A 26,688-nucleotide genomic window follows, 5' to 3' on the forward strand; every position below is an offset into this window, starting at 1 on the left:
CCTGTCTCCTAAGTTTATATATATATATATTAAAAAGAAAGGCAGGGCCCCAGAAATGGTATGTGTGTGTATGTGTATATGTGTGTGTATATTTACATATATGTGTATATATAAATATATACACACATACCATTTCTGGGACCCTCTCTCCTTTTTCTTTTTCCTTTTTTTTTTTTTGAGAGAGTCTCCCTCTGTCACCCAGGTTGGAGTGCAGTGGCACAATCCCACCGCAACCTCTGCCTCCCAGGTTCAAGCAGTTCTATGCTGCCCCAGCCCCCGGAGTAGCTGGGATTACAGGTGACCACCATCATGCTCAGCTGATTTTTGTATTTTTAGTAGAGATGGGGTTTGACCATGTTGGCCAGGCTGTTCTCGAACTCCTGACCTCAAGTGATCTGCCTTCCTTGACCTCCCAAAGTGCTGGGATCACAGGCATGAGCCACCACACCCGGCTCTCCTACTTTCAAACTTGTTTGGTAGTTTCCTTGCTCTACCCCAATTTTCCTTTCATTAATTTGACAAACATTCACAGATGTCTGCTCTCGACCCAGAATTGGTTGAGCTTCAGAGCTGGAGTATCAGAGAAAGATATTGTCCTTTCCCTGGAAAGGCTTGCAGTCTAGTCCAGGAAGCAGACACTAAAACAGTTCCAGTGTAATGTAAAGGATGCAGTGCTGAGGAATGTTTTAAGAGTTGGAGGTGCACAAAAGGTGACCTTTGCCCTAGATCTTGAAGCAGAAAACCACTGTGCTCTAAAAAGTGAACTGTCTGCTATGTGTATGTGAGTGTACAGTGGCACTGTTACGACCCATTTCATTTCCCTGTTCTCCTCACTTCTCGCACATTTATATGAAATCTAAGTAGACACCTGCAACATTAAGTTCTACTCACTCTTTTTCTTCTCTTAGCACCTTCATTGAGTTACAGTTTATATACCATACAAGTCGCCCATTGTAAGCATATCGCCAATGATTGTTAGCCAATGTACAGTTGTATAGCCATTACCACAGTCCAGTTTTAGAACATTTCCATCACCCCAATTAGTTCCTTTGAGCTTACTTATATTAAATCCCCACTCCCACCTCCTGCCCTAGGCAACCAGTGATCTGTTTTCTGTCTTGGGTAGTCTTTTGAGTTTGGCTTCTCTCGGCATGTTTTTGAAGGTCAGCCAAGTCATGGTGTGTATTAGTACTTCATTTTTATTGCTAAATAGAATTCCATTGAATGAATATAACACATTCTATTAATCTGTTCATTATTTCTAGACATTTGGATTGTTTCCAGTTTGGAGTTTTTGTGAATAGTGCTGCTGCGAACATTCATGCCCAAGTTTTTGTGTGAACATACGTTTCATTTCTTGAGTATATCCCTAAGAATGGAATTGCTGGGTCATATCGTAACTCTAACATTTTGAAGAACTGCCAAACTTTTCCAAAATGGCTTCACCTTTTATATTTCTGCCTTCAATGTATGAGGGTTTTGCTTTTTCTATAACCTTGACAACACTTGTCTTTTTTGATTATAGGCATTCTAGTGGGCATGTAGTGATATCTCATTGTGGTTTCCTAAAGACTGATAATACTGAGCACCTTTTCATGGGCTAACTACCCATTTGTAGATCTTTGGTGAAATATCTATTGATATCATTTGCCTATTTTGTAATTGGGCTGTTTGTCTTCTACTGAGTTGTAAGAGTTGTCTGTGTGTTCTGGGTACAAGTCTTTTATTATAGATACGGTTTCCAAAGATTCCCCCCGACTGACTTGTGTTTTCATTTTCTAAACAGTGCCTTTTGAAGCACAAAAGTTTTAAGTTTTGATGAAATTAAATTTATCAGTTTTTTATCCTATGTATTGTGCTTGTAGTGTCATATCTAATAACTCTTTATCTTAACCCAAGATTTGAGAAATTTTCTCTTATAGATCTTCTTAATTTTTTTTTTTTTTTTGAGACGCAGTCTCACCGTTACCCAGGCTGGAGTGCAGACGGAATCCCACTCTGTCGCCCATGCTAGAGTGTGGTGGCATGATCTCAGTTCACTGCAGCCTCCCTGTCCCAGATTCAAGTGATTCTTGAGCCTCAGCCTCCTAAGTAGCTGTGATTACAGGAGGGAGCTTCCATACCCAGCTAATTTTTTTGTATTTTCAGTAGAGACAGAGTTTCACCGTGTTGGCCAGGCTGGTTTTGAACTCCTGACCTCAGGTGATCCACCAGCCTCGGCCTCCCAAAGTGTTGGGATTCCAGGTGTGAGCCACCACACCCAGTTGGTAATATTTCTTTTTACAGTATTTTATAGAAGTGTTGATCTACAAGGAAGAGGCTAACACACAAAATATGATTTAAAGAGTTTACTTGATTTTTAAAGGCAAAAAATGTGGACAGGGAGTGGGACTCATACAAAGTCGTTTATCAAGAATTCTCGGCCGAGCGCGGTGGCTCACGCCTATAATCCCAGCACTTTGGGAGGCCGAGGCGGGCGGATCACAAGGTCAGGAGATCGAGACCATCCTGGCTAACACAGTGAAACCCCGTCTCTACTAAAAATACAAAAAACTAGCCGGGCGCGGTGGCGGGCGCCTGTAGTCCCAGCTACTCAGGAGGCTGAGGCAGGAGAATGGCGTGAACCCGGGGGGCGGGGCAGAGCTTGCAGTGAGCCGAGGTCGCGCCACTGCACTCCAGCCTCAGCGACAGGGCGAGACTCCGTCTCAAAAAAAAAAAAAGAATTCTCATTGATTTACAGAAATAACATTGGTTAGTGATTGGCTGTACATTGTTAAGCTATAGGATGTAGGATATAGCGTCAGGTAGGGCATTATTAGATTAATTCTTACCCACTTGTGGCAATAGCAAGCAGTTTTGATAGATGAGTCATAGCTCAAAAAGGGGGAGTAGGAAGTGATTACGATCTCATTTTAATATCTCATTGGGCCCTGATCATTTAAAAGAACTTGGATTCTTTTTTTTTTTTGAGACGGAGTCTTGCTCTGTCGCCCAGGCTGGAGTGCGGTGGCGCCATCTCAGCTCGTGCAAGCTCCGCCTCCCGGGTTCATGCCATTCTCCTGCCTCAGCCTCCCGATTAGCTGGGACTACAGGCGCCTGCCGCCACGCCTGTTAGCCAGGATGGTCTCGATCTCCTGACCTTGTGATCCACCCGCCTCGGCCTCCCAGAGTGCTGGGATTACAGGCGTGAGCCACCGCGCTGGGCAGAACTTGGAGATAAAAGTTTTCTTTTTTTGGCCGGGCGCGGTGGCTCAAGCCTGTAATCCCAGCACTTTGGGAGGCTGAGACGGGCGGATCACGAGGTCAGGAGTTCGAGACCATCCTGGCTAACACAGTGAAACCCCGTCTCTACTAAAAATACAAAAAACTAGCCGGGCGAGGTGGCGGGTGCCTGTAGTCCCAGCTACTCGGGAGGCTGAGGCAGGAGAATGGCGTAAACCCGGGAGGCAGAGCTTGCAGTGAGCTGAGATCCGGCCACTGCACTCCAGCCCCAGCGGCAGAGCAAGACTCTGTCTCAAAAAAAAAAAAAAAAGTTTTCTTTTTTTTTTCTTTTTTTTTTTTTTTTTGAGACAGAGTCTCACTTTGCCGCCCAGACTGGAGTGTAATAGTGCGATCTTGGCCCACTGTAACCTTTGCCTCCCAGGTTCAAGCGATTCTCGTGCCTCAGCCTCCAGGTAGCTGCGATTACAGGCGCCCGCCAGCACGCCCAGCTAATTTTTGTATTTTTAGTAGAGATGGAGTTTTGCCATGTTGGTCAGGCTGGTCTCAAACTCCTGACCTCAGGTGATCTGCTTCGGCCTTCCAAAGTGCTGGGATTATAGGGGTGAGCCACTGCGCCCAGCCGATAAAAGTTATTTTCTGACCTGCCTGGGCAACATGGAGAAAACCTATAAATTTTTGTAAACTGTGTATTTTTGTAAAAATACAAAAATTAGCTAGGTGTGGTGACTCACTTGTAATCCCAGCTACTCAGGTGGCTGAGGCACAAGAATCACTTGAACCCAGGAGGCTGAGGTTGCAGCGAGCCAAGATCGTGCCCCTGCACTCCAGCCTGGGCAGCACAATTGAGACTCTGTCTCAAAAAAAAAAAAAAGTTATCACCAGTGAAGCTACCTGGGCCTAAGCTTTTCTTCCTTTCCTTTTTTTTTTTTTTTTTTTTTTTTGATTCTCTATTTATTTAGAGACAGGGTCTCTGTTGCCCAGGCTATGCCCAGGCTAGAGTGCAGTGGCACAATCATAGCTCACTGCAGGCTCAAACTCCCTCAAACTCAAAGCTAGGACTGCAAGGGCATACCACCATGACCAGCTAATTTTTGTGTTTTTTTCATAGAGGGTCTTGCTCTGTTGCCCAGGCTTGTCTGAAACTCCTGGCCTCAAGTGATCCTCCTGCCTTAGCCTCCCAAAGGGTTGGGATTATAGACATGGGCCATGGCAATCAGCTGGCTTGGGCTTTTCTTTGTGGAAAGATATTTAATTATTAATTCAGTTTCTTTACTTGTTTTAAGTGTACACAGAATTTTGTGTTTCTCCTTGTGTCGTTTTTTTTTTTTTTTTTTCTTTTGAGACAGGGTCTTGCCAGGCTGGAGTGCAGTAAAAATCACTGCAGCCTTTGCCTCCCAGGTTCAAGCAATTCTCCTGCCTCAGCCTCCTGAGTAGCTGGGATTTTTAATAAACTTTCACTCCTGGTCTAAGGAGTGCATGTGCCCCCTGGCTAATTTTTTTGTATTTTCAGTAGAGACAGGGTTTCGCTCTGTTGGCCAGGGTGGTCTTGAACTCCTCAACTCTAAAGTGATCTGTCCGCCTCTGCTTCCCAAAGTACTGGGATTACAGGCGTGAGGCCCCTGATTATTTCCTTGGTTAGTCTAGCTAAGAATTTGTCATTTTATTGATCTTTTCTGGTTTCTAAGGTGAGATCTTATGTTGCTGATTTGAGACCATTCTTTTCTGATGTAGATGTTTAAAATTATAAGTTTCTCTCTTAAGCACTTGTGACGTTATAAGATATATTATTTTTATATATATATGTTTTTATATATATATATGTTTCCCTCCATAGTTCCTGGCTCACAGCTTCTATAACCCTTATAATTTCTTCAGTGACTAAAGCAGTAAGAGTATCTTCTCTTAAAATATTTGGCCTTTTGTCCTTGGTTCCTGAAACACCTCTGGAACTGCTCCAGAGCAAGAAAGGTGAAAAGCAGACTTTTGTTATTTATAACAAGCCCCTTTCTTTTTTTTTTTTTTTTTTTTTGAGACGGAGTCTCTGTTGCCCAGGCTGGAGTGCAGTGACACGATCTCTCGGCTCACTGCAAGCTCCGCCCCCCGGGTTTACGCCATTCTCCTGCCTCAGCCTCCCGAGTAGCTGGGACCACAGGCGCCGCCACCACGCCTGGCTAATTTTTTGTGTTTTTAGTAGAGACGGGGTTTCACCGTGTTAGCCAGGATGGTCTTGATCTCCTGACCTCGTGATCCGCCCACCTCGGCCTCCCAAAGTGCTGGGATTACAGGCGTGAGCCACCGGGCCCGACCATATAACAAACCCCTTTCAGCTACACCTTGGTACTTGTTAATAGGGTGATTTTTGGGAAGTCCCTAGTTTACCACATTCTGGTTGGCTGGTTGCCATGGGAACCAACCATGTGCTCAGAGGGTTGGAAGTTACAGCCCCCCATCTCTAGGGGATAGAAAGAAGCTGAAGGTCGAGTTGATCACCGATAGCCAATGATTTAATCAACCATGGCTACATAATGAAGCCTTCATAAAAACCCAAAGGACTGAGTTTAGGGGCTTCCAGGAAGGTGAATAAGAACACATTCATGTGCTGGAAGTGTGGCACACCCCAATTCCATTGGGATGGAAGCTCCTACACATTAGACCCTTCCAGACCTGTGTATCTCTTTATCTATTTGTATCCTTTAACATATCTTTTAGGTTGTTCTGACACAGTGGCTCCTGCCTGTAATTCCAAAACTTTGAGAGGCCAAGGCAGGAGTGTTAGTGGCCCTGAATCTCAGTCTCTGCCTCCTCAGAAGAAAGAATTGGACCAAAGGGGCATAAGGCAAAGTGAGAGACCAAGGCAACTCTTAGAGCAGGAGTGAAAGTTTATTAAAAAGTTTTAGGGCTGCAATGAAAAGAAGTAAAGTATACTTGGAAGAGAGCCAAGAGGGCAACTTGAGAGAGACAAGTATGCAGTTTGACCTTTGACTTGGGATCTTACACATTGGCGTGCTTGCTGGGTCTTGCATTCTGTATTGTAAAAGTGAAGTAGGATAAACTGAGTTTTTTTCCCTCCCGAGCACTGCTTTAGTTGCAACTCAAATTTTGAATGTTTTATTTTCATTTAAATCAGTTCAAAATAATTTCTAATTTCCCTTGTAATTTCTCCTTTGATACATGTTATTCAGTTTCCAAATATTTGAGGATTTCCTGGATTTCTTCCTATTATTGATTTCTGATTAAATTCCAGATGAGTTCATTCCTTTTAAATGTAGTGAAACTGGGCTGGGGGTGGTGGCTCACGCCTGTAATCCCAGCACTGGGAGGCCGAGGCAGGTGGATCATTTGAGGTCAGGAGTTCAAGACCAACCTGGCCAATATGGTGAAACCCCATCTCTACTAAAATACAAAAATTAGTCAGGCATGGTGATGCCTGTAATCCCAGCTACTCGGGAGGCTGAGGCAGGAGAACTGCTTGAACCCAGGAGGCAGAGGTTGCAGTGAGCCAAGATCGTGCCACTGCACTCCAGCCTGGATGACACAGCAAGACTCCCTCTCAAATAAATGAATGAATGAATGAATGAGTGAAGTGAAACTGGCATATGTTCTACCCTGGAGAATGTTCAGTGTGTATTAGAAAACAATTTATATTCTACAGTTGGTGGAGTATTCTATGTGCCAGTTGGATCAAATTGATTATAACATTATTCTAAACCCTTACTGATTTTCTAACAAGTTCTGTGAGTTATTGAAAGCAAGATATTTGTTAATAGAAAAACCAAATGGCGCTCAAATGACACTGTAAAACATTCTAAAGAGGTTTATTGTGAGCTAATATGAGTGACCATGGGTGAGGAAAAACACAAACCCAAGAAGCCTTGAGTAAGTGGTCCTGAGGCAGTTAGGTCACAACTCTGTTCTATACATTTTAGGGAAGTAGAAGTTGCAGCAGTCCTTGGCCGGGCGCGGTGGCTCAAGCCTGTAATCCCAGCACTTTGGGAGGCCGAGACCGGCGGATCACGAGGTCAGGAGATCGAGACCATCCTGGCTAACCCAGTGAAACCCCGTCTCTACTAAAAAATACAAAAAACTAGCCGGGCGAGGCGGCGGGCGCCTGTAGTCCCAGCTACTCGGGAGGCTGAGGCAGGAGAATGGCATGAACCCGGGAGGCGGAGCTTGCAGTGAGCTGAGATCCGGCCACTGCACTCCAGCCTGGGCGACAGACCGAGACTCCGTCTCAAAAAAAAAAAAAAAAAAAGAAGTTGCAGACAAAGTCATAAATCAATACATGGCGATTATACATTGATTTGGCCCAAAAAGGCAGGATATCTTGAAGCAAGGGGCTGACAGGTCATAGGTGGCTTCAGAGATTCTTTAGTTTGCGGTTAAAGGAGTAAAGCTTTGTCTAAAATTTTGGAGTCAGCACAAAGGAGTGTTTTGTTTTGGGTTTTTTGTTTTTTGGGTTTTTTTTTTTTTTTTTTTGACTCAGAGTTTCGCTCTTGTTGCCCAGGCTGGAGTGCAATGGCACAGTCTCGGCTCACTATAGCCTCTGCTTCCCGGGTTCAACCAATTCTTCTGCCTCAGCCTTCCGAGTATCTGGGATTACAGGCACCTGCCACCACACCCGCTAATTTTTTGTATTTTTAGTAGAGATGGGGTTTCACCATCTTGGCCAGGCTGGTCCCGAACTCTTGACCTCAGGTGATCTGCCTGCCTAGGCCTCCCAAAGTTCTGGGATTACAGGCGTGAGCCACAGTGCCTGGCCATGATGTTTTAATTTAATATAAGGAAGTCTGTTAACCAGTATACCAGGTCAGAGTGACCCGTAGGAGTATGTGACTTAACCTTTGTCTAGCATGGCCTTTGGTCCTGTTTGTAATTTGGTATCTTATTACCACAGAGTCCATTTTGTTAGTCTTATGATCTCTATTTTAGCATTAATGCTGGTCAGTTGCGTCTAAACCCCAAAAGGAGCCTGGGCAACACAGTAAGATCCCATGTCAACGTAAAATTTAAAAATTAGCCAGGCATGGTGGCACACACCTGTAGTTTTAGCTATTCAAGAGGCTGTGGCAAGAGGATGGCTTGAGCCCACAAGTTTGAGGCCATAGTGAGCTAGGATCGTGACATTGTATTCCAGCCTAGGCAACACAGCAGGACCCTGTATCTTTAAAAAAAAAAAAAAAAAAAAAGGTCGGGAATGGTGGGTCACACCGGTAATCCCAGCACTTTTGGAAGGCCAAGGTGGGTGGATCACAAGGTCAGGAGTTCGAGACCAGCCTGACCAATATGGTGAAACCTCATCTGTACTAAAAATACAAAAATTAGCCAGGCATGGTGGCACATGCCTGTAGTCCCAGCTACTCGGGAGGCTGAGGAAAGAAGAATCACTTGAACCTGGGAGGTGGAGGTTGCAGTGAGCCGAGATCGTGCCACTGTACTCCAGCCTGGGCAACAGAGCAAGATTCCATCTCAAAAAAAAAAAAAAAACTCCAAAAGGAAGTTTAATAATGAGACATCATGTCTAACCTCTTGTCCTGTCATGCCAGGAACACAATTTTTCAGGTTTCTCTGGAGTCGCCTTGGCCAAGAGGGATTCTGTTTAGTTGGTTGGGGAGCTTAGGATTTTTTCAGTTTACATATTGAAATTTCCAATTATTATTACTAGTTTGTCTATTTTTTAAATTATCAATTTTTTTCCTTTTTTGTGTTTTCTTGATGTATCAACCTTTATCATTATGTCATGTTCTTTTTTGCCTCTAATATTTTTTATACTAAAGTCAATTTGTCAGTGATAGAGCCATTCTAGCTCTTCTGTGGTTACTTTTGCATAGTGTATTTTTTTCTATTCTTTTATCTCAACCTCTTTGTATCTCTTATAGATAACATATAGTGGGAGCTTGCTTTTTTATCCAGTCTTACAGTCTCTGCCTTTTGAGTGTACTGTTTAGACTATTCCTATTTTATTTACTGATATGAAAATTACATTTTCCATTGTGCTGTTGATTTCCTTTCTGTTTTATCCTTCTGTTCCTCCTTTATTAAATTCCTTTAAGTATTTTTAGTGTACCATTTTAATTCCTCTTGGTTTTTTTTAAGTTTCCTGGTGGTGTTCTAGGGATTACAGTATGCATCTTAACTCATCACAGTCTACTTTAAATTAATACTAACTTAATTCTGGTAAAATACAAAAATATTTCTCTAATACAGCTCTATTCCCCCTTCTTTGTCCTATTTTTGTCATATATATTATATGTATATATGTTATAAACCTAATGATTCAGTGTCATAATTATTGCTTTATATAGTATTATGTTCTCTAAAGAAGTTAAGAGAATAAATGAGAAAAAATATAGAATATTTTATATCAACCCACATATTTACCATTTCTGGTGTTCTTTATTTCCTCCTCTGGACTCAAGTTACCATCTGGTGTCACTTCCTTTCAGCCTGAAGGGCTTCCTTTAGTATTTCTTACAAAGCAGACCAGTTAGCAATGAATTCTTTAATCTTTTTCTGAAAATGTCTATGTGTTGTCCTCATTCTTGAATGACAGTTGTGTTGTATTTTATTTTATTTATTTTTGAGACAGAGTCTTGCTGTGACCCAGGCTGGAGTGCATGGCATGATCTCTGCTCACTGCAAGCTCCACCTCCCAAGTTCATGCCATTCTCCTGCCTCAGCCTCCCAAGTAGCTGCGACTACAGGCGCCCGCCACCATGCCCGGCTAATTTTTTGTATTTTTTAGTAGAGACAGGGTTTCACTTTATTAGCCAGGATGGTCTCGATCTCCTGACCTCATGATCCGCCCGCCTCGGCCTCCCAAAGTGCTGGTATTACAGGTGTGAGCCACCACACTTGGCTATTTTATTTTTAAATAACAGCTTTATTGACATAAATTTCACACTCCGTAAAATTCACCTGTTTGAAATGTACAATTCTGTGGTTTTTAGTGTATTTACAGAGTTCTGCAACCTTCACCTCTGTCTAATTTTAGAACATTTTCATCACCCCAATAAAGAAACCCTGTACCTAGGAGCAGTCATCCCTGGCAACAACTATTTTGGACACTTCATGTAAATAGAATTATATAAATATGTGGCCTTTTTGTGACTGGCTTCTTTCACTTAGTGTAAATTTTTTGTTTTTGTTCTTGTTTTTGAGATGGCATTTTGCTCTTGTTGCCCAGGCTGGAGTGCAGTGGCATGATCTGGGCTCACTGCACCCTCCGCCTGTGGGGTTCAAGTGATTCTCTTTTTTTTGTTTTGTTTTGTTTTGTTTTGAGACGGAGTCTCGCTCTGTCTCCCAGGCTGGAGTGCAGTGGCGCTATCTCGGCTCACTGCAAGCCCCGCCTCCCGGGTTCACACCATTCTCCTGCCCTAGCCTCCCGAGTAGCTGGGATTAGAGGCATGTGCCACCACACCCAGCTAATTTTGTATTTTTGGTACAGATGGGGTTTCTCCATGTTGGCAAGGCTGGTCTCCAAACTCCCGACCTCAGGTGATCTGCTGTCTTGGTATCCAAAGTGCTGGGATTACGGGCATGAGCCACTGTGCCCAGCCACTTAGTGTAATGTTTGCAGGATCATTTGGCTGGATATAGAGTTCTTAGCTGACATTTTTATTCTTTTTCACCACTTTGAATATGTCATTCCACTACCTTCTGGCCTTAATTGTTTTCAAATAAGAAATTGTCATTAATTGAATTATTTCACTATACATGATGAGTCATTTTTCTCTGTTTCTCACTGCTTTCAAGATTTTCTGTCTTTGCCTTTCAACAGTTTGAGATGTGTCTAGGTGTAGCTGTCTTCATATTTTTCCTACTTTGGGTTCCTTGAGATTTTGGAATGTGTAGATTAATGTTTTTCATCAAGTATGGGAGGTTTTCAGACATTTTCTTCAAATATTTTTTTCTACTCTTTGTCTCTCTTCTCTCTTCTTCTGAGGTTCTCCTTACACATGTTAGTATGCTTGAAGTGTTCCCATAATCTCTGAAGCTTTGTTCTTTATTCTTCAATGTTATTTCTCTTTATTCTTCAGATCAGCTATTTCTATGGCTGTATCTTCAAGTTCACTGATTCTTCTGCCATTTTGAACTTGCTGTGGAACTCCTTCAGCAAATTTATTTTATTTATTTTAACTTGAACTGCAGAATTTCCATTTGTTTGTTTTATTAGTAACAGATCATCAGTACCCTTATATTTGCTTTCTTCATGCCCTTTTCTTTTTTCTTTTCTTTTCTTTTTTTTTTTTTTTTTGAGACGTAGTTTCACTCTTGTTGCCCAGGCTGGAGTGCAATGGCGCAATCTCAGCTCACTGCAACCTCTGCCTCCAGGTTCAAGCAATTCTCCTGCCTCAGCCTCCCGAGTAGCTGGGATTATAGGCATGCACCACCACGCCCAGCTAATTGTTTGTATTTTTAGTACAGACGGAGTTTCACCATGTTGGCCAGGCTGGTTTTGACCTCCTGACCTCAGGTGATCCACCCCCCTCGGCCTCCTAAAGTATGCTGGGATTATAGGCATGAGCCACCGCACCCGGCCTTTTTTTTTTTTTTTTTTTTTTTTTTGAGAGTCTTGCTCTGTCACCAGGCTGGAGTGCAGTGGTGCAATCTTGGTGTGCTGGAATTACAAACATGAGCCACTGCACCCAGCTTTTTTTTTTTTTTGAGATGGAGTTTCGCCCTTGTCACCCAGGCTGGAGTGCAATGGTGCAATCTCGGCTCACTGCAACCTCTGTTTCCTGGGTTCAAGCGCTTCTCCTGCCTCAGCCTCCTGAGTTAGCTGGGATTACCAGCCCTCCACCATGCCCGGCTAATTTTTGTATTTTTTAGTAGAGATGGGGTTTTACCATGTTGGCCAGCCGGGTCTCAAACTCCTGACCTCAGGTGATCTGCCCGCCTCGGCCTCCCAAAATGCTGACATTGCAGGTGTGAGCCACCATGCCTGGCCTCTTCATGCCATTTTCATTGGATAAAAATTTGAGCTTCTTGAGACCATCAGCAATATGGATTTGGCCAGGCATGGTGGCCCACACCTGTAGTCCCAGCTGCTTGAGAGGCTGATGCAGAAGGATCACTTGAGGCCAGGAGTCTGAATTCAGCCTAGGCAACATAATGAGACTCTTGACTCTAAAAAATTAAATTAAAAACAAAAACACAGTATGGACTCACAAAATGGAAGTACCAATTTGCTAAGTAGACTTAATAGGAGCATCTTGTTCATTCTTTTAGGCCATACTGCCCATTAAAATACTACATTGTCTAGGCCGGGTGCGGCTCACGCCTGTAATCCCAGCACTTTGGGAGGCCAAGGCGGGCAGATCACAAGGTCAGGAGATCCAGACCATCCTGGCTAACACGGTGAAACCCCGTCTCTACTAAAAATACAAAAAATTAGCCGAGCATGGTGATGGGCGCCTGTATTCCCAGCTACTCAAGAGGCTGAGGCAGGAGAATGACGTGAACCCAGGAGGCGGAGCTTGCAGTGAGCCAGGATGCACCACTGCACTCCAGCCTGGGGGACAGAGCCAGACTCTGTCTAAAAAAAAACAAAAAAACTACATTGTCTAACCATTCTCACCCATGGGTAGATTATACCCAACCTCCATTTCTTATGATTGTTTGAGGGGTTTTTTGCTTTTGAGATGGGGGATCTTGCTCTGTCACCCAGCAGAAGTGCAGTCGCTCAATTATGGCTCACCACAGCCTCAAACTGCTAGACTCAAGTGATTTCCCCCCATGTCACTTTCCCTAGTAACCAGCACTACAGGCATGTGCCACCACACCTGGATAATTTGAAATTTTTTTGTAAAGATGTGGTCTCATGTTGCTGCCTGTGTTGGTCTCAAACTCCTGGCATCAAACAGTCCTCTAGCCTCAGCCTCCCAAAGTGTCAGGATTACAGGTGTGGGCCACTGACCTAGCCCTAGGATCTTTTATTTGCTGCTTTCTAACTATAGCTGTACCTAAAAACCCTTTGCCTCCTAATAAGCTGGGTAGTAAATAGGTTTCATCTTCTTAAGGATCACCTTCAGTTAGTTGATGAATTTTTTTGTTTTGTTTTGTTTTTGTTTTGTTTTGTTTTTGTTTTTGTTTTGAGACGGAGTCTCACTCTGTCACCCAGGCTGGGGTGCAGTGGCATGATCTCCGCTCACTGCAAGCTCCGCCTCCTGGGTTCACGCCATTCTCCTGCCTCAGCCTCCCAAGTAGCTGGGACTACAGGCACCCACCACCACGCCCAGGTGATTTTTTGTATTTTTAGTAGAGACGGGATTTCACCGTATTAGCCAGGATGGTCTCGGTCTCCTGACCTCATGATCCGCCCGCCTCGGCCTCCCAAAGTTCTGGGATTACAGGCGTAAGCCACCGTGCCCGGCCCAGTTGATGAATGTATATAGAGCTCAGTTGTAGATTGAGCATGTAGGCCTAAGGAATAGCAAGTCATTTTTGAGATAGGGTCTCACTCCCTCACCAAGGCTGCAGTACAGCAGTACAATCCTGGCTCACTGTAGCCCCAACCTCCCAAACTCAGGTGATCCTTCCACCTCAGCCACTTGAGTAGCAGGGATAACAAGTGTGCACCACCACACTCAGCCAATTTTTTTGTAGTTTTTTATAGAGATGGGGTTTCATCATGTTGTCCAGGCTGGTCTTAAACTCCTGGCTCAAATGATCCTCCCACCTCAGCCTCCTGAATAGCTGAGACTACGGGTGCATGCAGGCCACCACACCTGGCTTAAATTTCCTAATTTCCTTTCTTTCTTTCTTTCTTTTTTTTTTTTTTTGAGACAGAGTCTTGCTATGTCACCCAGGATGGAGGCTGGAGTGCAGTGGTGTGATCACAGCTTACTTCACTGCAGCCTTGACCTCCTGGGCTCAAGTTCAGACAATCCTCCCACCTCAGCCTACCAAGTAGCTGGGACTACAGGTGTGCACCACTACACTCAGCTAATCTTTTTTGTTTTTTTGTGAAGATAGGGTCCCACTATATTGCTCAGGCTGGTTCTTGAACTCCTGGGCTCAAGTGGTCCTCCCATCTCAGCCTCCCAAAGTGCTGGGATTATAGGCATGAACCATCACACCCAACCCTTAAACGTGTTAAGTTTATTAATTATCTTGCTGCCCCACAGAAGTTCTGTGTCCCTACTTCATCGACCCTGTGAAAAGTAGTCCTGTGCTTCACACTGTAGATTGCATCGCTCAGCCTCTGCACCATACGTCTTTTACTTGGCTATCATGTGGATATAAATGAAATCCTGTGAATACATAACATCTCATAGGATGTAGGATGCAGTAAAGACCATACTTCTGTGCCTCTTGGCTATTGTTGCTGTCAAAAAAGGTCATGGAACTACATCAGTTTTCCAGCATCCATTGTCCGGCTTCATAGGTTGAGAGAGAAGTTGTTACAGTCAAAGCATCTTGCTTCCAGCAGAGCTGTGAAGGAAGCCTCAGAGACTGTAAGTCACCTATTGGAACATACATGCACTATTCCTGGAGATGTTTCTGGAGGCCCAACCTAGTACCATACTTTCAGCCTCTCTAGTGATTTTCTTCTTTTTTCTTTCTTTTTCTTTTTTTTTTTTTTTTTTGAGATGGAGTCTCACTCTGTCACCCAGGCTCAAGTGTAGTGGCACCATCTTTACTCACTGCAACCTCCGCCTCCTGGGTTCAAGTGCTCCTTGTGCCTCAGCCTCCCAAGTAGCTGGGATTACATACACACACCACCCTGCCTGCCTAATTTTTGTATTTTTGGTAGATATGGGGTTTCACCATGTTGGCAAGGCTAGTCACAAACTCCTGGCCTTAAGCAATCTGCCTGCCTTGGCCTTCCAAAGTGTTGGGATTACAGGCTGAGTCGCCACGCCCTGCCTCTCCAGTGAATAAATGAAAAGCACCTCATTCTCCATGTCAAATCTTTTGCACTCTGGAGAGATAGTTGGTAGTTGGATTAAAGTTGTGTGCAGATATCATGGGAAAAAGGATGTGTAGTCAGGCTGCCATCTCAGAATTTTGACAATTATTATTATTATTTTTTTGAGACAGAGTTTTGCTCCTGTTGCCTGGGCTGGAGTGCAATGGTGCGATCTTGGCTGACCGCAACCTCCGCCTCCCGGGTTCAAGTGATTCTCCTGTCTCAGCCTCCTGAGTAACTGGGATTATTACAGGTGCCTGCCACCACACCCAGCTAATTGGCTTTTTTTTTTTTTTTTTTTTTTGAGACAGAATCTCACTGTGTCACCCAGGCTGGAGTGCAGTGGCGTGATCTTGGCTCACTGCAACCTCCGCCTCCTGGGTTAAAGCGATTCTCCTGCCTCAGCCTCCCAAGTAGCTGGGACTACAGGCACCTGCCACCATGCCCAGCTAAACTTTTTTGTATTTTTAGTAGAGACAGGGTTTCACTATGTTGGCCAGGCTGGTCTTGAACTCCTGACCTCGTGATCTGCCTGTCTCTGCCTCCCAAAGTGCTGGTATTACCAGGCGTGAGCCACTGCGCCCAGCCTAATTGACAATTTTATCTAAGTTTTTTTTTTTTTTCCCCTCTGTGGGCCTTAGCTTCCTCCAACCTCGTACACCTCTCAGTTTTTGTGGGTCAGGAATTTGGGAAAGGCTTGGCTAGATAGTTCTGATTTAGGGTCTCTTATGCAGTTGCAGTCAGATGGTGGCTCAAGTTGAAACAGCAGGGAAATGGAGCATCTGGGAGCTAGAGCTGAAACAACAGCGGAGTGGAGCCTCGGGGGGCTGGCCAGACATCTCTCTCTTTTCATGTGGTGTTAGAAACTCTCCATGTGGTCTTGATGCATGAAATAGTCTGGGCTTCCTCATAGCTTGGTGGCCTCAGAGCAGTCAGACTGCTTACATGGTGGCCAAAGACTTTAAAAGCAAGCATTCCCAATTTGGTTCCTTTGTATAATTTTTACTTTAGTATGTTTATGTTGCTTAGTGGTCAGATTAACTAGTGATTCAACAAGATCTTGTTCTAAACACCTGGAACCTATAAGGCCTTGATTTTCTACTGTTGGATCTGTGTGTTGGTAGGGAAGCATATTCAAAGTTCAAGTCATTTTGAGATCTACCCTTCCCACGAGGTCCTTTTGTATCTCTTACATGTGCGTATGCAGCCTCAGGGTGGGCCATGAGTATGTGGCTAACTTGGGCCCTCTCAGGTCTGCGCTGTCACACAGTCTCAGCCAGGAACACACTTGCCCCAACCATGACCAAACCTCCGGCCAGTGGAGCCTTTGACTCTTCCTGCTTACTGCCTTGGAGATCATCACTTCCATCAACAATATAGAAAACATGCAAGGGAAATCAAGTGATTTCCTCCCGTCTGTATGGAAGCTACTTGTTTTCATGGCCAGCACCTTCTTGCCAGAGTTTCTACACCGAGTGCAGGAGGGGCTGAGAGCAGCCTCACCTGAGCCTGTGAAGTTGAGGCTACAGTGAGCTGACATTATGCCACTGCAGTCCAGCGTGTAGCCTGGGCAACCCTGAATTTTTGTTTGTTTGCTTGTTCGTTTTTCCCCCATTTGGGGGGAAAAAAAAAAGCCACTGATTCCTACTATTCTTACCTGAAGTTCAGCAGTTTTGCAAGCATAAAGTTGCTCAGATTGTTAAGTCCCTTTGGTTAACTTCCAGAGTGCTGAAGTGGTTGGTTTTGTCAGTTTTGTCCTGTTTTATTGTTGCTTCTGCAGGAGATTTCCTCGCTCTGCCTTGGCCAGAAGTTCCACCCTGTACTCACCTTGTTTTATATTCAACTTCGCTTCCTCTGCCTAACTTCAAAATTGGGAGGGTCCCAAGGCTCAGTCTCTGAACTTTTCCTTCTTCATCAATGCTAGGCATTTTCTTCCAACCCCACAGCGTTAAATATGATTGATACAGTAATGATTCCCCATTTATGTCTCCAACTCTGATCTCCCCCTTGAACTTCAAGTGACTGACAGATCTGAATCTCCAACTCATCTCCACCTATATATCTGATAGGCTACTCACACTCACATAACAAAAAGTCTTTAATTTTTCCTCCAAGGCTATCTTCCCCTAGTTCTAATCTATTCACTTGTTCAAGTTCAAAACCTAGGAATTATCCTTGAGTCCTTTCCTTCCTTCACTCCCACCCCCACATCCAGTCTAAGAAATCAGATGTCAAACCTACTGCCAGAACATAATTCCAAATTCATTCACTTTTCTCCTTCTCCATGGACAATCTGCCTAGTCCAAGCTTCCATCTATTCTCTGAAGACTATAGCAGCCTCTTCCTTGTTCTTTCTGCTTCCATTCTTGTCCCCATACATTCTGTTGACAACAACTGTCAGAGTAATCTTTTCAAGGGCAAACCAGATATTGTCACCTCTCATTACACTAACAATAAAATCCTTAGTTCATACTGTGGCTTATGGAGCTTTATATTAATTCAACATGATCTTCTAGGCCTCATGCTATCTCTCCAACTTAATTTCCTACCATTCTTCTCTCATTCACCATATTCCAGGCATACTGGGCTTCTCTCCATTCTTTGAACATGGAATATGCCAAACTCATCCCTGCCTCACAGACTTAATACTGTTTCAGGCTGGAACACTCTTTTCCTGTAAGCCTTGTGGCTGACACTTCTTCATGATGATCTTTTTTTTTTTTTTTTTTTTTAATTTTCAGAGTCGAGGTCTCTCTCTATTGCCTACGCTGGAGTGCAGTGGCACAATCACAGCTCACTGCAGCATCAAACTTCTAGGCTCAAGGGATTCTCCCACCTCAGCCTCCTGAGTAGCTAGGACTACAGGCATGTGCCACCATGCCCAACTACGTTTTGGGGGTTTTTTTATTATTATTTTTGTAGAGATGTGACTCTCCCTGTGTTGCCCAGGACAGTCTCAAACTTCTGGCCTGAAGCAGTCCTCTTGCCTCAGCCTCTCGAGTTGCTGGGATTATAGGTGTGAGCTACCACAACTGGCCCTGTGATGGGCTTTACTAACTCTCCTGCCCCATCATTCTCTACCACGTACTCTGCTTGTTTTCATGGCATTTCTAATTCTCTGTCATTATCTTGCTTATTTTTTACTTTATACCCTGTCTTATTTGTTGGTGTGGCCCCCAGCACTAAGTGCAGTGTTGGCACAAAGCAGGTACTATAAATGTATGTGTGTGGACTATGTGAATGTGCTCTCTAAGGCCAGAGAGTGCATTCCAGCAGAGAGATACATTTATTTAGCAGGTACTTGCCTACCCCTGCTGTGGGTTTAGGAGTCTGATTGTGAATATGCTTGAAACCTCATCTCTTGAACAAAACAAAATCCACAATCTCCAGGTGAGGAAGTGATGACTGAACTCTGACCTCTGGGTATTACCTTCTCCATGTGGGTTTCTGATTCTGAGAAGCCTCTGACCCTCTTTTTTTTTTCTTTTTTCTTCTTCTGTGTGTGTGTGTGTGTGTGACCGAGTTTCGCTGTTGCCCAGGCTGGAGTGCGATGGCACAATCTCGGCTTACTACAGCCACCACCTCCAAGGTTCAAGTGATTCTCCTGCCTCAGTCTCCCAAGTAGTAGGGATTACAGGCATGCGTCACCACACCCGGCTAATTTTGTATTTTTAGTAGAGATAGGGTTTTACCATGTTTGCCAGGCTGGCCTCGAGCTCCTAATCTCAGATGATCCACCCACCTTGGCCTCCCAAAGTGCTGGGATTACAGGCATTAGCCATCGTGCCCCGCCGCCTCTGATCCTCTTTTAAAAGCCCTGGGCCAATTCTGTTTATAGAGTCACTTCTCTTGGTTTTTCAGAGCATAGCTAAGGCAGGCAAGGTCTTTGACAAAAATTTACCATTGTAAGAGAAAAATGCAGATACAAAAAGAGATCATTAGGGACGGAAATACAGCCCTTCTGCCTAAAAGGGCTGACATAGATAAGCTTTAGATTTTGTGGATTAGGGAGAGGCATCTTAAAAGCTCCCCACCAGGAACCTCTGCCAGGGCATCGACCTTTTTTTTTTTTTTTAAGACAGGGGCTTGCTCTGTTATCCAGGCTGGAGTACAGTGGCACTAACATTGCTTGCCGTAGCCTTGACCTCCTGAGCTCAAGCAATCCTTCTGTCTCTGTCTCAGCCTCAGCCTCCCATGAAGCTGGGACAACAGGCATGTGCCACCACCCCCAGCTAGTTTTTGGTTTGTTGGTTTGTTTGTTTCTATGTAGAGACAGAGTCTCACATCTTGCCCAGGCTGGTCTCAAGCTCCTGGGCTCAATCCATCCTCCCACCTCAGCCTCCCAAAATGCTGGGATTACAGGCGTGAGCCACTGTGCCTGGTCTTGACCACTTTTTGGCTGAGACCAGATTAAAAATGTGGTCTTGCCCTCCTCTCCCAGTTTTAGACTTTGCCTCTGCCTCACATTGCCAGTGCCATGATAGAACTCATGCTTTGGCCAGGCACAGTGCCTCACGCCTGTAATCCCAGCACTTTGGAAGGCCAAGGCGGGCGGATCACAAGGTCAGGAGATCGAGACCATCCTGGCTAACACGGTGAAACCCTGTCTCTACTAAAAATACAAAAAAATTAGTCGGGCGTGGTGGCGGGCGCCTGTAATCCCAGCTACTCAGGAGACTGAGGCAGGAGAATGGCATGAACCCAGGAGGCGGAGCTTGCAGTCGGCCGAGAATGCTCCACTGCACTCCAGCTTGGGCGACAGAGCGAGACTCCCGTCTCAAAAAAAAAAAAAAAAGGGCTGGGCACGGTGGCTCACGCCTGTAATCCCAGCACTTTGGGAGGCCGAGATGGGAGGATCACGAGGTCAGGAGATCGAGACCATCCTGGCTAACACAGTGAAACCCCGTCTCTACTAAAAATACAAAAAATTAGCCGGGTGCGGTGGCGGGCACCTGTAGTCCCAGCTGAGGCAGGAGAATGGCGTGAACCCGGGAGGCGGAGCTTGCGGTAAGCCAAGATTGCGCCACTGCACTCCAGCCTGGGCGACAGAGCAAGACTCCATCTCAAAAAAAAAAAAAAAATGCAACTCATGCCTTGGGAGAGAGATTTTACCTCTCCTCAAAAAGGTAAGACTGTTCTCCAGGCCATGTTTCATACAGTGTGGCACTTATGTAATATGTTATGTGATTTTATTTTATTTATTTATTTAGAAATGGAGTCTAGCTCTGTCACCCAAGTTGGAGTTAGTGGCACGACCTCAGCTCACTACAACCTCTGCCTCCAGGGTTCAGACAATTCTCCTGCCTCAGCCTCCTGAGTAGCTGGGATTATAGGCGCCTGCCACCACGCCTGGCTAATTTTTGTATTTTTAGTAGAGACAGGGTTTCACTATGTTGGCCAGGCTGGTCTCAAATTCCTGACCTCAGGTGATCTGCCCACCTCGGCCTCCCAAAGTGCTAGGATTACAGGCGTGAGCCACCACGCCCTGCTCTGTTACGTGATTTTAAATGTTTCAAAGTCAGATCGAGAACAATGAGAAAAGTATTCCCTTTTCGAGTCTTTCAGTCCTCCTGATTCTATCTGGGAAGAAGTTTCAGTTGGGTACTACCTTATCTTAAAACCTCTCAGCACAGTTGCTGTTCTCTTCTTCCTGGGGAATGCTCCAAGCCTCATTTTTATCATATTTATTTTTATTGGTATCTACTTAAGTTTATGATCTAAAGATTCCTTTTTAAAAGAAGTTCCTAAGTAAAGAAAGCTGGCATACATAAAATTATAAAATAAGTAATAGTGTAGGTGGCGTGAGAACACAGCATGAGTCACAGCGGCAGTAGGAAAGGCTGGCTGAGGTCTGCCAGTGTCCTAGTATGGCATCCCATCATTCAGTGCCTGTGTTTGAGGCAGAGTTGAAAGACAATGCTGTTGAGGTGGTGTTTGTCAACTCAGTGATTTCTTGTTTTCCCCTCTGTAGTGGAGCACATGATCCAGAAGAACCAATGTCTCTTCACCAACACCCAGTGTAAGGTTTGCTGCGCCTTGCTTATTTCTGAGTCCCAGAAGCTGGCACATTACCAGGTATGCCGTCATACTTTTAGAGCTGTGTTTCTTTTCAGACCTGATGCCAAACCCCTAATTCTCCCTGGCTTGCATGGTGAAGTGTAATTGCTGCTTAGCCACCCAGATGTTGCCTCCATGCATGTTGGCTTGTGACTTGAAGATTGACTTAATTTCCCTGAGTCTCATCTCCCCTATCTAAATCAGGATCGTTATATGTGTATCTTCCCTTGCAGCTTGGCATAGTATAAAGTATGAGCTTTGGTATTAAATAGATCTGAGTTTGAATCAAAACTCTGCTACTCATCTTGAGCAAGAAACTTCATCATTTCTAGACATCGTTTCCTCATCCATAAAATAGAAATGGTCATAATTTTCTCATAGATTGTGAAGATTAAATTTGATAGCTGTAAAATGCCTTGCACAGAGCAGGAACTCAAACTTCCCTCACCTCCTCCTCAAAACTTTTTGTGAGGATGAATCAGATGAAAATCTAGTAAGTGTTTTTGAGTGCCTTAAGTATGAAGTAGCATTTGGCTATCTTTGATCTTTTCCCTGGGTTTTTGCAGAGCAAAAAACATGCCAACAAAGTGAAGAGATACCTAGCAATCCATGGAATGGAGACATTAAAGGGGGAAACGAAGAAGCTAGACTCAGATCAGGTAATACAACTGCCATATTGAGCCCGCTTGCTTCCTGATGACGCCAGCCAGCAGGTTGGTGTGGTGAGCAAGTCAGACTGTCTTGGCTTCAAATCCTGGCCCTGTTGTGTGACTTGGGCAAGTCTGTTACTTCACAAAGCCTTGGTTTCTTCCTGTATAAAAATGAGGATGGTAATACCAACTACCTTTCAGGATTTTTCGAAACTAAAATTGAGGGCAGGTTTATAAAAAGCACCCAATTCAGAGCCTGGCACATAGTAGGGACTCAGTAATGGAGTCGATATTACATATTACCACCTAGTGGTTTATTGGAGCCAGACAAGAGAAAGTGGAAAGAAGCCAGGCTGCTTGCTTTCTCGAGAGCCAGGGAAAAGAACTAAGTTCAGCACTTGAATGTTTTGAATAAATAAGCAGAAGTAACTCCTTTCCAAATGTCTGTTCTGATTTAGAGGTGATCACATGTGCTTTTTGGCTCAGAAATATTATGAGCATTATGCTGAAGCAACACCCAACCCCTCAGGAGTACCATCTCATCATGGGAAAAGAAATTGAGCAGACTAGGGCTCAAAGCTGGCTGTGTGTCTTACTGGTCGGGTGACCTGGCCAAGTCACTTAACCTCTGCGAACTTCACCCATAAAGTAAAGATAATTCCTACTTCTTAAGGTATTGTGAGGTAAAATTTTCAATTCCCGGTAGATGCTCAAAAATAAGAGTTTACTCTATAAACTGCTACCTCCTATTATAGTAGCCACAGGTTAGGAAGGTCCTTGTTTATCTCTTCTCAAAATTCACTGGACTCATCCCCTGGTTTCCCTTCTTATTATTTATTTATTTATCCCTGGATTCCCTCCTTTCTATCTATTTCTCTATCTGTCTCTTTATGAGACAGGACCTGGCTCTGTCACCCAGGCTGGAGTGCAGTGGTACAATCATGGCTCACTGCAGCCTCAGCCTCCCAAGCTCAAGTGATCTTTCCATTTCAGCCTCCCAAGTAGCTAGGACTGCAGGCACACACCACCATGCCTGGCTAACTGGAGCGCAGTGGCACGATCTCAGCTCACTGCAACCTCCTTCTCCTTGGTTCAAGCGATTCTCCTGTCTCAGCCTCCCAAGTAGCTGGGACTACAGGCATGCGCCACCACGCCTAGCTAATTTTTGTATTTTTAGTAGAGATGGGGTTTCACCAGGTTGGCCAGGCTGGTCTCAAATCCCTGACCTCAAGTGATCTGCCTGCCTCAACCTCCAAAAGTGCTGGGATTATAAGTGTGAGCCACTGCGCCCAGACACTTGGCTGAGTTTTTTAAAATTTTTTCATAGAGACAGGGTTTCGCTTTGTTGCCCAAGCTGGTCTCAAATTCCTGGTCTCAAGCGATCTTCCTGCCTCAGGCTCCCAAAGTACCAGGATTACAGGTCTGAACCACTACACCTGGCCCTTTTCTTATAATTTATAATTCAGAAAGGCAAGATCAACTCTATGACCCTGGGCAACTTATTTTACATCTTTGCACCCTATTCAGAGATCAGGCTTTCTGAGAGAGATGTTGGGATCCCTTTATGTAGTCTTGAAATATGCGGTTTTCTAGCCTAATCATAATCAGCAACTAGAATGCAGTGGGAGGCTGGGTGCAGTGGCTCATGCCTGTAATCCTAGGAATTTAGGTGGCTGAGGCGGGCAGATTGCTTGAACTCAGGAGTTTGAGACCACCCTAGGCAACATGGTAAAGCCCCACTTCTACAAAAAATACAAAAATTAGCCAGGTGTGGTGGTGTGTTCCTGTAGTCCAGCTACTTGATGGGGTGAGGTGGGAGAATTGCTTGAGCCCTGGAGGTGGAGGTTCCAGTGAGCCGAGATCGTGCCATGGCACTCCAGTCTGGGCAACAGAGTGAGACCCTGTCTCAAAAAAAAAAAAAAAAAAAACCACAACCTAATGGTCCACTTGTTCAGCAAACTCTGAGCATCTACTGTGTGCCAGACTCCAGCGGGGTGTGAAGGATAGGAAACAAAAATGAGTCAAATAGTGCCTGTTCCAGTGTTACACTTGAGTTCACAGAAAAGTCTCCTAAGCTATGACACACTGTCAGTTTAGGGTGGCAAGTGGTAGGACAGAGGTCTATTTCATGTACTCTTGGAGTACAGAAGAGGAGCAGGGTTAATTATTCTTCCTGGAATACACAGACAAAGGGACTTGATAGTTGTTTACTGAATGATTTTTTTTTTTTTTTTGAGAGAAAGTCCCCCAGAAGAAAAGCTTTTATTTAAATTGGGTCTTCAAGGCTAAGCAGACACGCTGCCAAGCAGGAAAGGAAGGAAGAGCATTTTAGACAGCAGGAATGGCCAAAGCAAATCAAGGAAGCACCAGAGAATAAAGTGGGGGATGGTGAGTAGAGCCTGGGACGAAGTAGCTGGAGAAGAATCTAGAAAGTAGGTTGGGGTTAATGTGTGAGGGGGGCTGTAAATGCCTATTCTATTATGGGCAGTGGGGAACCATTGAAGGTTTTCTGGCGGGGCAGTGGTATGATCAGACCTGTGTTCTTTCTTCCAACCAGAAGAGCAGCAGAAGCAAAGACAAGAACCAGTGCTGCCCCATCTGTAACATGACCTTTTCCTCCCCTGTCGTGGCCCAGTCGCACTACCTGGGGAAGACCCACGCAAAGAACTTAAAGCTGAAGCAGCAATCCACTAAGGTGGAAGGTACTGGTTTTCCTGAGTAGTGCTGTAGTGGGACCCCTCCTGTCCTCAGGGCACCATTGCCAGGGACTCACAGAGATCCTCACTGGGGCCACAGACTTGAGGTTGAATTCCTTTTGAGAACCCTTAAAAATCTCCAACTAGACCCAGTTTCATTGAAATGCAATCTCAGAATTATGCTCACCTAACCTCCCTTTCTTTGGTGATAGATTTTTCTCTATAGCCTGAGCTTTTGTCCTGACTAATAATTATAACTCAGGAGTGCCAAAGTCCTCCAGGCCGTGCATACCATGAGAGCATTCTATCTCCTACCTCTCTCACTTAGATTTTTCCATCCCAGCATCCACCTGCCCTTATTACTGCATGTTCCAAGTTGAAAGCTAAATCCTTGTCTTTTTCACATGCTCAGGTTATGGCCTACTCACTTTAATCCTCAAAAGCTGCCTGTTCTCCTCAAGACAGGGACTTGTCTTTCAAAGCTGAATACTTCAGTGCTGCTACTACTGCCCCGCAATCTGTAACTGCCATGAGTTCATTCCCAGTACAGTGACTTCTGAAATAGCCCCCTTTATCTTGTCATGACTAAGGCTCAGCCCTCACTTTCATCTCATTAACTCCTGACTTTCTGGGGTTTTAACCTCTGCTAATTGCAATTAGTCAAGAGTGAAAGTTCTTTGATGTTTATTTCATTGTTTCCTTGATAATTTTTGCTTCTCTATTTTGGACCAAGAAGTAGACTACACTATTAGTAATAGTATTATCCTTTATGTGTTTACTGACAACAGTGTTTTGGAAGGCTTTGAAGGTAGTGTGAAAAATCACTCATAATTTTTTTTTTTTTTTTTTTGAGACAAAGTCTCGCTCTGTTGCCCAGGTTGAAGTGCAGTGGCGTGATCTCGGCTCATTGCCCAGGTTCATGCCATTCTCCTGCCTCAGCCTTCCTGGTAGCTGGGACTACAGGCACCCACCACTATGCCCGGCTAATTTTTTTGTATTTTTTAGTAGAAACGGGGTTTCACCATGTTAGCCAGGATGGTCTCAATCTCCTGACCTCGTGATCCACCCGCCTCAGCCTCCCAAAATGTTAGGATTATAGGCGTAAGCCACCACACTGGCCAAAACCTTTTTTTTTTTTTTTTTAAATAGAGATGGCTTCTCACTATATTGCTCAGGCTGGGCTTGAACTCCTGGCCTTAAGTGATCCTCCCATCTCGGCCTCCCAGAATGCTGGGATTACAGGCATGAGCCACCACACCTGGCCACTCATAATTACACCTTTTGATCACACCCACGTCATGGTATGAAACAGCAGAATGTGGACTTTGAAGTCACAGAGTCCCAGGTTTAAAAGCCTGGCACTGTTACTGTTTATATGACTTTTTTGTGTCTGAACTGCCTAACCTATACAATGATAATAATACTATCTACTTCATCGGTTGTGAGGATACAATAATGTGTATTAAAAACACAGGACATAGGCCGGGCGTGGTGGCTCATGCCTGTTGTAATCCTAGCACTTTGGGAGGCCAAGGTGGGCGGATCACTTGAGGTCAGGAGTTCGAGACCAGCGTGGTCAACATGGTGAAACCCTATCTCTACTAAAAATAACAAAAATTAGCTGGGCGTGGTGGCACGAACCTGTAGTCCCAGCTTCTTGGGAGGCTGAGGCAGGAGAATCGCTTGAACCCAGGAGCCAGAGGTTGCAGTGAGTTGAGATCGCACCATTGTATACCAGCCTGGGGGACAGAGCAAGACCCTGTCTCAAAAAAAAAAAAAAAAAAAGAAAAAAAAATTTATAAGGTCACAGACTTATTTTTCCACAAATGGGAAAATTCTCTGCATTATGCCTGGTCCCTGAAATTTCATACTCAAGAGATTATTTTCCATATTCATGTTCAGCTTTTGCCACATACTTTGTTTTTATATAGTTGTGATTGTAATGCATGTACCCTTTATATCCTGCTCTTACTTTTCATTTAATTTTACAGCTTACGCACATTTCCATGTTATTACACGACTTTATAACTATATTTCTGAGATTAAACACTTTTTAATGTAAAAGTAATATAAGCATGTTGTGAGAGATAAGGAAAACATGGATAAATGGAAAGAAAAGTTACCCATAATTTTACCATTCACAGATAAACAC

At 44.4% G+C, this 26,688-nt stretch overlaps 1 protein-coding gene across 8 annotated transcripts in view; it reads left to right on the plus strand.

Moving 5' to 3' along the window:
• Nucleotides 1-26,688, plus strand: part of ZNF346 (zinc finger protein 346) — an 81,362-nt gene that overhangs the window by 19,826 nt on the left and 34,848 nt on the right. For 7 of the 8 annotated variants that reach the window (XR_013395021.1, XR_013395022.1, XR_013395023.1 and 4 more), the window contains exons 2-4: nt 21,105-21,208; nt 21,757-21,849; nt 24,398-24,542. Coding sequence is in view for 5 of the 8 variants with exons in the window: in XM_015141491.3 (XP_014996977.1) it covers nt 21,105-21,208; nt 21,757-21,849; nt 24,398-24,542 (342 nt within the window). In the remaining 3 variants the exon portion in view is untranslated. The remainder of the gene's footprint in view (nt 1-21,104; nt 21,209-21,756; nt 21,850-24,397; nt 24,543-26,688) is intronic. The other variant, XM_077937464.1, reaches the window with a different exon arrangement.

The sequence above is a fragment of the Macaca mulatta genome, chromosome 6 (genome assembly GCF_049350105.2).
Source record: "Macaca mulatta isolate MMU2019108-1 chromosome 6, T2T-MMU8v2.0, whole genome shotgun sequence".
NCBI lineage: Eukaryota > Metazoa > Chordata > Mammalia > Primates > Cercopithecidae > Macaca > Macaca mulatta.